At 38.9% G+C, this 12,847-nt stretch overlaps 1 protein-coding gene across 2 annotated transcripts in view; it reads left to right on the top strand.

The window, feature by feature from the left end:
- TCEA1 (transcription elongation factor A1) overlaps positions 1-12,847 on the top strand; it is a 35,465-nt gene that overhangs the window by 6,617 nt on the left and 16,001 nt on the right. For both annotated transcript variants that reach the window (XM_007428213.4, XM_007428214.4), the window contains 2 exons: positions 6,903-6,965; positions 8,217-8,322. In XM_007428213.4, the coding sequence (XP_007428275.1) occupies positions 6,903-6,965; positions 8,217-8,322 (169 nt within the window). The remainder of the gene's footprint in view (positions 1-6,902; positions 6,966-8,216; positions 8,323-12,847) is intronic.

Genomic DNA, 12,847 nt, shown 5'->3' with positions numbered 1-12,847 from the left:
GGAGGGGTGGCTGTTGTCATCTGAGAGTCTCTAGTGGCCTTCAGGGGCATTGCTCCACAAGTTTCTGGCTGTGAGACATTGTTTCTTAGGTTGGGTGCCCATGAACAGTTGGGACTGCTACTACCGTACCAGCCTCCCTGCTGCGTGGCAGCATCCCTGCCTGAGCTTCTGGAGGCCATCTCGGGGCTGGCGGTGGAGTTCCTCAGGCTTATGGTTCTGGGGGACTTCAACCTGCCATCCCTGGGATGGTCCTCAGAGGCAGCTCGGGAGTTCATGGCTACCATGGCAGCCATGGTCCTGTCTCAAATTGTGTGGGACCCAACCTGAGACAGTGGCCACATGCCAGATTTAGTTTTCTTATCTGAGCAATGGCAAAGTGATCTAAGGGGAGATGTACAGCTTTCCCTGCTGTCATGGTCAGATCATGTCCTGGTGACCCTGAGTTTCTCCTATGCCACCCCCCTCCACAGGGAGGCAGGACCCATGTGATTGGTCCACCCCCGGCGCCTGATGGACCCGTCAGGGTTCCAGAGGGAGCTGGGGAGCATTCCCGTGGACCTGCTGCATGGTCCAGCGGAGGCCCTTGCTGCTGCTTGGAATAGGGAGGCAGCTGGGGCCTTGGACAGGATCGCGCCTATGCAACCTCTTTTGCCACATCAGCCCCAACACTCCCCGTGGTTTACGGAGGAGTTGAGGGCGCTGAAGAGGGTCAAGAGAGGTCTAGAGCGCTGCTGGAGGAAGACACGGACCGAATCCTACTGAATACATGTTAGAGCCGCTATTAAGGCCTACATTGTGGCGATAAGAGCAGCGAAGCGCCAATACTTCTCCACCCTTATTGCATCTGCAGAGTGCCGCCCGGCGGCCCTGCTTGGGATCACTAGATCCCTCCTCGGTAGGAGGGAGCTGGAGATTTATTTGCAGGGCCATATGGAGAAATTTTCAGAGCACCTGCAGGATAAAATCATCCGGATTTGTTCCAAGTTGGACTCCGAGCGTGGCGCAGAGTCTGGGGAGATACCAGGGGATCATTCTTGCCCAGTTATCTGGGAACGGTTTGATCCTGTTGTTCCTGAGGAAGTGGACAGGATCCTCCAGAATGTGAGGGGCACCACTTGGCATCTGGACCCATGTCCCTCGTATCTGGTGAAAGCAGCTCGGGAGGTAACATGTGGTTGGATCCAGGCGATAGTTAATACATCCTTGCAGGAGGGAGTGTTTCCAGCACCCTTTAAAGAGGCGTTGGTGCACCCCCTCCTCAAGAAGTCCTCCCTGGATCCTACCGTACTGGACAATTTTTGTCCAGTCTCCCACCTCCCCTTCCTGGGGAAGGTGGTTGAGAAAGTGGTGGCATCACAGCTCCAAAGGGTCCTGGAGGAAACAGATTATCTGGACCCTTCTCAGTCAGGTTTCAGGCCCAGATATGGAACGGAAACAGCATTGGTCGCACTTATGGATGATCTCTGGTGGGAGCGGGATGGTGGAAGTGTCACCATCCTGGCTCTCCTTGATCTCTCAGCAGCTTTTGATACCATCAACCACGGTATCCTATTGGGACGGCTCAGGGATTTGGGGGTGGGCGGCACAGTTTTGTGCTGGTTCACCTCCTTTCTTCGGGACCGGTCCCAGTCGGTGGTAATAGGGAGCGAGAGGTCACATCCTTGGCCCCTCCTCTGTGGGGTGCCGCAGGGTTCGGTTCTCTCTCCGCTCCTTTTCAACATTTACATGAAACCACTGGATGAGATCATCCGCCATCATGGGATGAGGTATCATCAGTATGCTGATGATACTCAATTATGTATCTCCATCCCTGGTGAGGTAACTGATGCCGTGACCGCCCTCTCGCGGTGCCTAGAGGCTATGAGGGTCTGGATGGGGAACAACAGGCTCCAGCTGAACCCTGGTAAGACGGAGTGGTTGTGGGTTAATGGCTCCTCTGTATCTGGGACGTTGTCATCATTGGTGCTGGATGGGGTATCACTGCCCCAGACAGACCCAGTGCGTAATTTGGGGTTCCTCCTGGACTCACGGCTCCTGCTCAAAGAGCAGGTGGCAGCTGCGGCCAGGAGGGCTTTTGCACAGCTTCAGGTTGTGCACCAGTTACGCCCCTTCCTGGATCAGGATGCCCTTTGAACGGTCACTCATGCCCTTGTTATCTCCCAGATAGACTACTGCAATGCGCTCTACATGGGGCTACCTTCGAAGGGTATCCGGAAGCTTCAGCTGGTCCAAAATGCAGCCACGCGAGCTATTTTTTGGTCCCGAAGAAGGACCCATATAACACTTTGCTCCGTGAGCTGCATTGGGTATCGGTTTGCTTCCAGGTCCAATTCAAGGTGTTGGTTATCACCTTTAAAGCCCTACATGGCATGGGGCCAGGCTACCTGAGGGACTGCCTCGCCCCCATGATTTCAACCCATCCCACCTGATCTCACAGAGAGTGCATGCTCCGGACCCCCTCGGCAAAAGAACTCCAACTAGCGGCGTCCAGAAGGCGGGGCTTCTCTGCTGTAGCCCCCGCCCTTTGGAACATCTTGCCCCCGGAGGTGAGACAGGCCCCCTCACTCCCAGCCTTTCGGAGGGATCTGAAGACCTGGCTCTGCCATCTGGCCTGGGGCGGGGAGGGAGGTTGTCAGAAATGGGGTTGGCTAGCCCCCTAGAGGCCTAGTGTGGCTTCCATCGGCCTCTTGGATTTTTTCTCTTCTTTCCATTTGTGTAGATATGTCTGTCTTTTTATAAATTTTAATTGTGTATTTATTGTTTTAATTTGATATAAACCGCCCAGAGTCCCCCATTGCAGGGAGATGGGCGGGAATAAGTCTATGAATAAATAGATAGATAGATAGATAGATAGATAGATAGATAGATAGATAGATAGATAGATAGATAGATAGAAATGTATTTAGCATTTATTTGTGCAAAAATATCACAATTGCTGGCAGAAGACCTCTATATCTATTACAGGTAGTCCTTGTTTAGTGACCACCTCGTTTAGCAACTGTTTGCGGTTATGACAGTGATGAAAAAGTAACTTTACAGGCAATCCTCACATTTAAGACCTTTGCAGGTCTATAAAGCAGAGGAAAACTGAAGTAAGATCATAAGCACAGTTGTGGTTTCACACAGGGACAGCTTCATTTAAAGACCAAGTTGCCAGTCTCAATTGTCACTAAACAAGGACTACCTGTACACCAATTGTGATTTCTATATCTAGGAAAATAAATAGTTGAGATAATGATACTGGTCATTATCTATAGAGAATGACTAAAGAATAACAAGTAACAAGTGGAGGAATTTGCAAGAAATTGAAATGCATACTGGTATTAATCAGAATTGCTTGTAATCTAAATTAAGGTAGTAGTAAATAATGCTCATTTTAGAAATGTTTTATTTTTAGTATTTTAAATCTGCCTTGGAAGAATATAAATTAATATTCAAGTGGTGTTTTAATTGTGGTATGATTAAAACACAATAAAGAATTCTAATCAAAACTGTGATGTTATTATATTATTCCCAACAACTGGTTATGAAAACCAGGACTATAGAAAAACCCTATCCAGGCTGAGCATTTCATATTACAAGCAGGTGCCCAAAATTTAAATTCAGGATATAACTTCATAGTAGAAAAGGTTGGGAAAGAAGTTTTAATATCCAACTGCACCTAAGCTAATCAGTAGGACCATTGTTATGGGCCAATAGTCCAGGTTCTGCATAAAGCTCTTTTGACCTATCAGCGTAATGAGCAATTTACTGCTCCCCATTTATTTTGCCTCTTAGATCGCACCTCTCAGATAGCATTCCAGCAGGACTCATTTCTTCCATTTTGTCCTATCCTTTCATGACTGATTGACCCGTATAAGCTTGACGTTTCACTTAAACATGTTTAGAGTTCCTATCCCATTCTTCAGAATCCTGGGCATCTAAGAACAATAAGAGGAAAGGCCACTGGTTGTAAATTCATTACTCACTGACTCTGCTTTTCTGCTCAATTTTCTATCATTGTGCCAATTGAAACTCTATACAGGTAGTCCTTGCTTACCAGCCACTCATTCAGTGACTGTTCAGAGTTGCGACGATGCTGAACGAGGGGTACTTACAACCAGTCCTCAAACTTCCGGCCATAGCAGTGCCTCCATGGTCACATGATTGCAATTCGGGCACTTGACAATCAGTTCACATTTATGATGGTTGCAGCATCCCGTGGTCACATGATCACCATTTGTGACTTTCCCTGCAGGCTTCCCACAAGCAAAGTCAACGGGGAAGCCAGCAGGGAAGGCCTCAAGTTACTCCGGTAAGTTCTCCCCACTGCACCATGCCCTCCTTCCCTCAGCCTCCCTGCACTCACGCACATGCACCTGCACCCTCCATCCCTGGGCCCCCTTGTGCTCGCACAGACCTGTGTCCACAGCACCCCCCCAACTTGTGCGTGGCCTGCGCCAGGCCTTCCAGGGCCTCCCCCACTCTCCTGCCACACCCCCACACTACTTACTTGAGATTCCCACCACTTCCCACTTAATGACCTGTGTGTCTTAGGGTTGTAACAGCAACCAGGACTGCCTGGATTGCCATCACTAAGCGATGCAGTCATGTGACATTGTGCTTTATGACTGCATTGCTTAGCAATGGCAGTCCCAGTCCCAATTGCCATCATATTTTGAGGACCACCTATAGTGCTAAATTGTACTATTTAATTATTCTGGCAGCAAACAAACAATATCTGCATTACTGTGAAAGTCTTTATCGAACAGCATCTGGGAGGAAATAGATCCTGAAAAGGAAAAACTACTGGTCTGTTAGTGAACCCAGCAGGCTCCTGAATCTCAGATAGTGACTTTATGGACTATGAGTATAGTATTCCTTTTGACTATGTCTTTGGAAAGGGAGCATCTTGAATGACTTTGTTATCTGTTTTACTAGGCTTATATGCCAGTTCAGTCATTCCTGACTGGGCAATTATCATACTTATTATTTGTAAACAAGATTAAAAGAATTAAAAATAATACATAATTACAATGATAGATAATTCTATCACATAGAATGCAAAAATACAGAGCAAATGAACAACTTCTTCGAGGACCAACACAGAATAAACTGGTCACTAATGCTAACCAATGGGTGGCAATGTCATAATCTGCAAGGAGTGTGTATGAGGTGAATGCTGTATGTATGGGAGAGCAGCAAAGAGAAACAGCAAAGAAGCAGCCAATTTCTAAACTTGGATGAACAGTAAATAAGTGAGAGAATATGAGAAAAGGGAGAAATGCCACCTGAGTGCTCTGCTAGTACACTTCCTCCCCCCATCCCCAGGAGGGTAGATTATGGGACTGAATTGGAACTTATCCTTGGAACTTCAATATAAAATTTGAATGGGGGCAACTTATTATGTTCTATGTATTAAAGCTGTGACTCTATTAAGTGTTCATGAGTAGCCAGATATTGAGGTAGAGCAGAATGCCTAACTTTTTCCAAGAGAGAATGCTAACCTGCATGTGTTATGGCAAGACATTTCAGACCACCACATCATTATTCATGAAGACCTTCAAGCTAGTTATGATTCCTGGTGATTACGTAGACAAGTCTATGCAGTTTTGACAATATTTTTCAAAAGTGGTTTATCATTGCCTTCTTCCTAGGGCTGAATGATAGTGACTAGCTCAAAGTCATCCAGCTGGCTTCATGCCTGAGACAGAACTAAAACTTATGGTCACCCAATTTCTAGCCCTTTGTCTTTAACCACCACACCAAACCTGACTCCTCTAAGTGGTGTGGCATGGAGTTTGGTTTTGGCTGTCTGTATATGGAATCTCAAGTTGTATCTATTGGGGTTCTAAGCAGAGAAGTCTTGCTAACTGATTAAATTACCATGTGTCCTGAGGATGGATTGTTTTATGCAAAGGGCATTTTATTCATACTTTCCCATCACCATATTTCCTTATTTTGTGCATTACATATATGTGACATGAAGCAAAAGCATGATGGGAACTGTCTAATTTGAATTGTCTCTCTGTATGGAATGTTTATAGTTGTAGGGTGCTGTGATTCAGTGCTCAATAGTTGTGATATAAATATGAAGTTGACATTAATTGACTATTTTTTGTAAAACTCTCTAAGCAAAAAGAAATTTATCCTTTCAACAGAAGGGAAATTCTTTGTGCTAAGCATAAGGTTGATACAAATGTGTGCTTTTGATATACTGTGGTTATACTCCATTAAATTACTCTTACAATTTAGTTCCATTTCATCCATTCCATCAAGATATTTCTTTTGATACTCATGTCTTACATGTTGCCAGAGAAGCAGATTTTTGCAAATCTATAGCCTTTCAATCAGTGCAGTTCAGGAATGTACTGTAAAGCTGATGGAGTGTAACTATAGAACTTAAAAATTTTGAATGCTGTGGTAAAATATATTTCCCCCTTCCCCCTTTTACTATGTTTAAAAATAAATTAGGAGCTCAGCATTAAATAGAAATCAGACTGATTAAACTGGTGAAAATCTAATGAAAAATTGTCAATAATATAGCCCCCCTCCCCCGCCCTGGACATCTTGGATAGAATTTGGTTTTGTGCTAATTCAATCATTTCTCTTTATGTTGAGTTTCAATTTTGTGCAGGAAACAATTAGTGTTCTTCAGAAGATCTTAATTAGAAGTCACTGGCTTCTTTATTTTAATTTATTTAATTTATCTTAAGATAGATCCAGTTGATGTTTTTTGGGAAGAGAAGAATTGTCAGTTGCTCCTGGGGCAAACATGAATGAACCTTTTTCAAAAGTTTATCAATAGCATTTTCACTAGCATTCTTATTATAGATTTGGGGATGAATGAAATAATGACACTAGGTCTCTTTTTTAAGTATATAGCAGTAGGTATATTTAATCCTTTCCGGTATGTTTTACAGGCAGGGGCTCTTGATTTACTCAAGGAACTTAAGAATATGCCCATGACTTTGGAATTGTTACAGGTATGTTTTTTTTTACGTCAGCAAACACTGAAGTTGATTATACTATAAGCATGGAGAAGCAGAAGCTGACATTCGTCAGTGGGATATTTTGGATTCCTTACAAAGAGAAAGTGACTCTTCAGATGTTGATTTCTGTCTTTAGTAACATAAATGCTGCAAATATATTGATAACGAAAAATTTACATTTAGTTATGATTATTACATCTATAAAGAAAGTCAGTAGAATTATGATGCTTATATATCCTATATCAATACGATACTTGAACTACAGTGATTAGCTCATGTCTTGGATATATGTATTTATTTATTCATCTGTTTTCTGACTAATCTATAATTTAAATGAGGTACAGTTACATGTACATGTGAGAAATCACTTTTCTAACTGATTATGTACACAAAGCTGTTAGCTTCAGAATACCTATGCTATAGCTAACAGAAAAGGACCAGTTTATTTTTAATTTATGTTAATTTCTGTTACACATGAGCTTGTTTCAGATGGAATAGGATTCAAATAAAACAAATTTGTGTGAACATTGAAAACTGAATGCTAATTCATTTAACAACTATAAATGATGCCTGGTTTGTTCAGTTGTAAGAATTCCTTATAAACTTTTTTCTAGCACAGTAGATGGCAGTAGAACAACATATTTTATTTTGAAAATATATAAAAGAGAAGAAAAAGAGAAAAAAACGAACAAAAAAATAAATCACATAAATAGATTATACTGCATATGAGAAATAATTCAGATTAGAGCCAAGTCCCTGTCACAATGGCAGGCTTTCTAATTGTGCCCAAAATGTTTTTTTTTTTTTTTAAATAGTCACTTTTATTTCACGAAGAAATTGAAACTGAAACTTATGCCCAGTTATAAAGCTGAAAGTCAGGAAAGTTAAACCTCCATCATACCAAATTAGATAAGTAAAATTTAATGTTTTTCCTTCCCATAAAAACATTCTTAATCTGCTTGAAATCACTTGTATCTCTATGCTAATACTGTACCTTTAAGAAAATATAGAAATATTACATGATGTATCGGTCACCATAAACTCAACTGGATGTTTAAATACCTATTTACAGTATATCAAATTTGATTTTAAAAAAACTTATTATATTTAGCACCACCAATAAAGGGGTTTTCTTTGGAATATCTATTCTGACATATTTTGGGGAGTTTGGGGGGGGATTAATGGGATATATATTTTGACTTGCAAATACCTGTTATTAATGCTCATAACTATCTTTATTTTCAGTCTACAAGAATTGGAATGTCTGTGAATGCAATTCGAAAGCAAAGTACAGATGAAGAAATTACATCTCTAGCAAAATCTCTCATTAAATCATGGAAGAAATTATTAGGTACGGTTGCACCAAGTATTTGCATTTTCTCTTCAGCTGATTTTCAAATTAATCTAAATATTAACTCCTTTTCTCAAGTCTTGCATAACCAGTTTCTTCTTATGTTTTTTGGCCTTTTGGCTGTGGTGAGGAATGCAACATCAGGCCTTAAAGATATTCCTTTTTGATCATACTACTTGCTACTGACTACTTGGTTTGGCTGATGAATATGGTTGCAGGTAGGAAGGATGGATATTCTGGAGAATTCTCAAGTAGTTTAGTATGTGTTAGACAGTTGAGAATGGTTGAAGCATAGGGAAAAGAGCATTTTGAAATTTACGTTCTTTTAAAAAAAAAATTCAAACCTAATGCAGTGAGGCTATAGTGAAACCTTAAAATATAAACTAAGATTTTTACATCAAGTATTAAAATATAATTATTTTAAAAACTATATATAAGAAAGGGATTAATAATAATGATGATGATGATGATGATGATGATGATGATGATGCAGCATCTTGAAGACAGACCAGTAAACTATAGAAACCTAATTAAAACTCATTGTACTATAGTAAATTTTCACTAAACTTAAAAAAAAAAAAAAAAAGGACCCAGGGATTAAATAATATTGATTAATCTACCTTACAAAATTCTCTCAAGGTCTATAGATAGTTTTCTCCAGCCAGATGTGAATGACAGCTTCCAAGAATCTTAGCTAGCCTATAATCAGAATGGTGTGAGTTGTATACCACAACATCTGGAGATTACGATAATGTTCATGGAATAATTATTTATTTTGTAATCAAATTTCTACCTTTTACTAGGATTCTTGATTCTCTCAACCTTGATAATATATATTTCTGATCTTAAGAGTTACCCTTTTATTAGTCCTTTCTTGGTTTCATTCTCTGCCTTATTTGCCCCATATTTTAAACCACTGTGAATATCCAAAATTTTCATCCCTATCTAAAGGCTACCATGGGGAGGGCAGGGAGGAGGCAGTCAGCTGTTTCAGAGTTGATACACTGGGAGAGAGAAATGTAATGCTTTTACTCACAGATTTGTTACGTATCACAAATCCTCCCTCAAGCTACACTGTGTCTTAGTGGGGAAAAAAAACACTTAATTTTTCTACCTGTGGGAAACAGCAGTTTAGAAGATAGTTATAGATTCAGAAAATAGCAACAGAGTGGGTTAAAAATATACTCCTTCCCTTTGAATGTTCTGTGCTGATGATAAAGCTATTTTCATTTTTATACCAAGAATTAGAAAAACTCATTGTGCCTCTCTGATGCATGCTGGCAGGTTTCAATTATGCATAGTTAGTGTTAAGTATCATCTTGAGATTAGACAAAACTAAACAGTAGTTAACATAGAATGAAATGGCTACATAGAGGAGAAGAGGGAAGGGAAAAGCACAGGAAGCAAAGATTTATCAGGTCTGTTCTTATAAAGCTAACTGATGATTTAATATTCGGTGTCATTATCTTTTTTAAATAATTTTATTAAGAATTACATTATATAGATAATACTAATACAAACTACAAAAGGTCAAAATACAAAAAAATAAGGAAAAGAAGTGCAGAGAAAAAAGAAAAAAAGGAAAGAAAAAAAAAACCTCCCGCCTTCATCCCCAGTAAGTATAGTTAACATTAACAGCTTATCACCATCTCTTAAAATATAACCAACCATCTCTTCATCCCATATCCCAGCCCATTCTCTGTAAATAAGTCTGTAAAACCTCATTACTCCAAATTACTCACAAAAGTCCATTGAGGGTTAAGAAGTAATAACATAACTATTGCAAACTGTATCTAAGAAACCCACATTGAATCTTTCCTTTTATGTTTGTTTCTCTTTTTCTATTTAAACAAATCCTCCCTGTCACATTTCTTTAAATAAACAAAACTTTTAAAACATCATCATTCAGTCTTAGTCCACATAAATCCATTAAACATTTCCAGAAATAACACTCCATCTATTTTAACCTTGATCAAGTAAACGATTCTGTCCCCTTTCTTAGAACAATCTTTAGTCATTTCAGATAATATCCAGACATCCCGGGGGGGGGGTTATGCTCTCTTTGTCTCTTCTCACAAAGTCATTGTGAATATGAAGAGGTTATCCATTTCACTCTTCATATTCTCACTGTCTCTTCTCACAAAACCATTGACAACTTTAACAGATCTCTTTTGTAAATCCAGTATAGAAGAGTTATCCACATCACTCTTCTGGTTTAGTATTTGTATGTCTTTTTTAATTGTTAAAACATCAGCCAGTTTCATTTGTATATCCCACAGTTCATCTTTTTGTACATCCAACTGTTTCATCTTTTCCATCTGCTTATACACTTTTAAATCCACATTTAAGTCAATTTCAGCTTTATTCAGTAAAATTTGTTCCTTTTCCATAACACCTTCCCATTTATCTATCATAGCAGATAACTGTGAAAGTATTTTCTGCACCGAAAAATCATAGACCACTCTCAGCAGATCCATTAATGCATTCATTTGCTTCTGGTGCCCTCTAGTGACCAGCTTTCCAAGTCGTCAGTTATTCAGATGTAAACAGAAAGTTTTCTATGTGAAGGATTCTTTTAATTAACTTCAAAGTCTTAATTCAAGTCCATCTAAACCCTTAATCTGTTTAAAACTTTCAAAAGTCAGCACTCTAATCACCCTTTTGTTGTATGTTACAAAGAAGAAAATTTTTACAAAACCTTAAACTTGTAATATTCTTTCTTAGGGGATTGAAGAAAAAACTCATCCAGTGAATGCAATAAAACTTGTGGTTCTGAAGGTTCTCCATCTTTAAAAAACAATTTAAAAAATTTTAAAAAGTAAAATCCAAGGTGATTAAGAAGTGAGGTTTGGTCAAACCTTGAGACTGTGAGGGCTACATTAACATCTATAAGCTCGATGAAATCCTGCGACTCTCAGCTGATTGCAAGTGGCTGCAAAAACCTCAGTTCTTGCTGTCTACTCACGTAAAACAGCTGTCCAGAGTATGTGTGGGCAATCTTGAAGATCTCTCCTTTATCCAGAGAGATTTCGGCGGTCTGGATCCAGTATCCAGCCACCATTTTCAGCTGTAATGTCTCCTGCTGATCAGTTTGTCATTTCTTCACCAGAAGCTCTCCAGGTGTCATTACTACCAATGTGTCTTTAAATAATTTCTCAGTAATCTTTTTTTCTGTTATATACACTATATTCTCATAATTTGTTCCTTCTATTTTTCCAAAATACCCAGTTGCTTGACCCCATACTTACTCATTGCACCTTGCTTCCACTGTTAATTATGGAAATCTGCCAAATACTTTAAAAAGATAACTAGTTTAACAAATGTTGCTATAAAAACAGATTATACAAATCATTTTGGGGACCTAATGGCATGAAGAGAAAGTTTTAGGAATTTAGTTGCATTTATATTTTGACTGTTCCTAACCATTGCTTTCTCTCATGATTCTACTGTTACTCCAGAATCAATAGCCCCATAGCTTATAATATTGCAAGATTCTGATATTTGTGGGCTAGTGCATTAATTAAGAATCTGTTCTTTATTGAATACAATTAAATAGATGTTTTATTGCTGAATCTGAAGGAAGAAAAATATATTATTAGATGTATAAGGAGATGGCCTTCTATTTTAACCTAAACTGAATTGCATATATGTTTATTTTTTGTTTAGAAGCTCACTTTAGTATACACTCTGTTATGAAATACATATTATTGCAGTGTATTATGGAAGGAAGGCAACCATTGCAGTGTTACATCTCAGTCATCTTCCCAACTGTACCTGAATGCATGTGGAATTCTGTTTTTTAATCATAATTTTATGGGGGGGGGGGTTAAAACTTGTAGTATAGAAATAACCTGAAAGTATTAGTTTGAGTCTTTGAATATATTCACAATAAATTAAAGCATTCTGACATTAAGTCAATGGCTTTATCTCCAAGAAAATTAGTATAATTCTGCAGCCTTAAGATAAGGCACAGTTCCCTTCTGCCCATTGAAATAATTTTCTGCTTGAAAAATAACTGAAAAAAGGGGCAGAAAAGAGGTGGGAATAGCTGAATGGTGCCATATCCAAACCTTAGCCAAATTATATAGTATAAAATTAGGTCAGACTAACCTATTTATACTACATTGACTCCTATGTGAGTATCAAAACAATTACTTCCATTCTGGCAAGGGATTTGGATTCAGTAGAGATTCAGCCAGACAAATGTCTGCTAAGATTGGCTTTTACCATGTTAATTTCTTAGAATTAGTTGCTTTTTTGTTGGTAAATGTGTAGGTAAAAATATGGTATGTTAATGAGAATACTGATTGATTTTAGTTTGGGTAGAATACATAAGAACTCAGAATTTAATTTATATGATGCATAATGATACAATTTCTTAAAATAAAATATTTATGTTTTTAATGTGGTTCAGATAATTCTAATTTATAGGTGTGATAATCTATACTTAAATCTAATGCAGTGATTACAAATCAGTTATTTTACCAATACACGGGATATAGACATGTTCATTTACCAAAATAAT

This window comes from Python bivittatus, unplaced genomic scaffold (genome assembly GCF_059951505.1).
Source record: "Python bivittatus isolate LINGU-HERP-01145 unplaced genomic scaffold, Pbiv_v1 ctg000840_np1212, whole genome shotgun sequence".
Taxonomy (NCBI): domain Eukaryota; kingdom Metazoa; phylum Chordata; class Lepidosauria; order Squamata; family Pythonidae; genus Python; species Python bivittatus.
The sequence above is the reverse complement of the archived record's forward strand: the minus strand, read 5'-3'. Positions and strand labels throughout refer to the sequence as shown.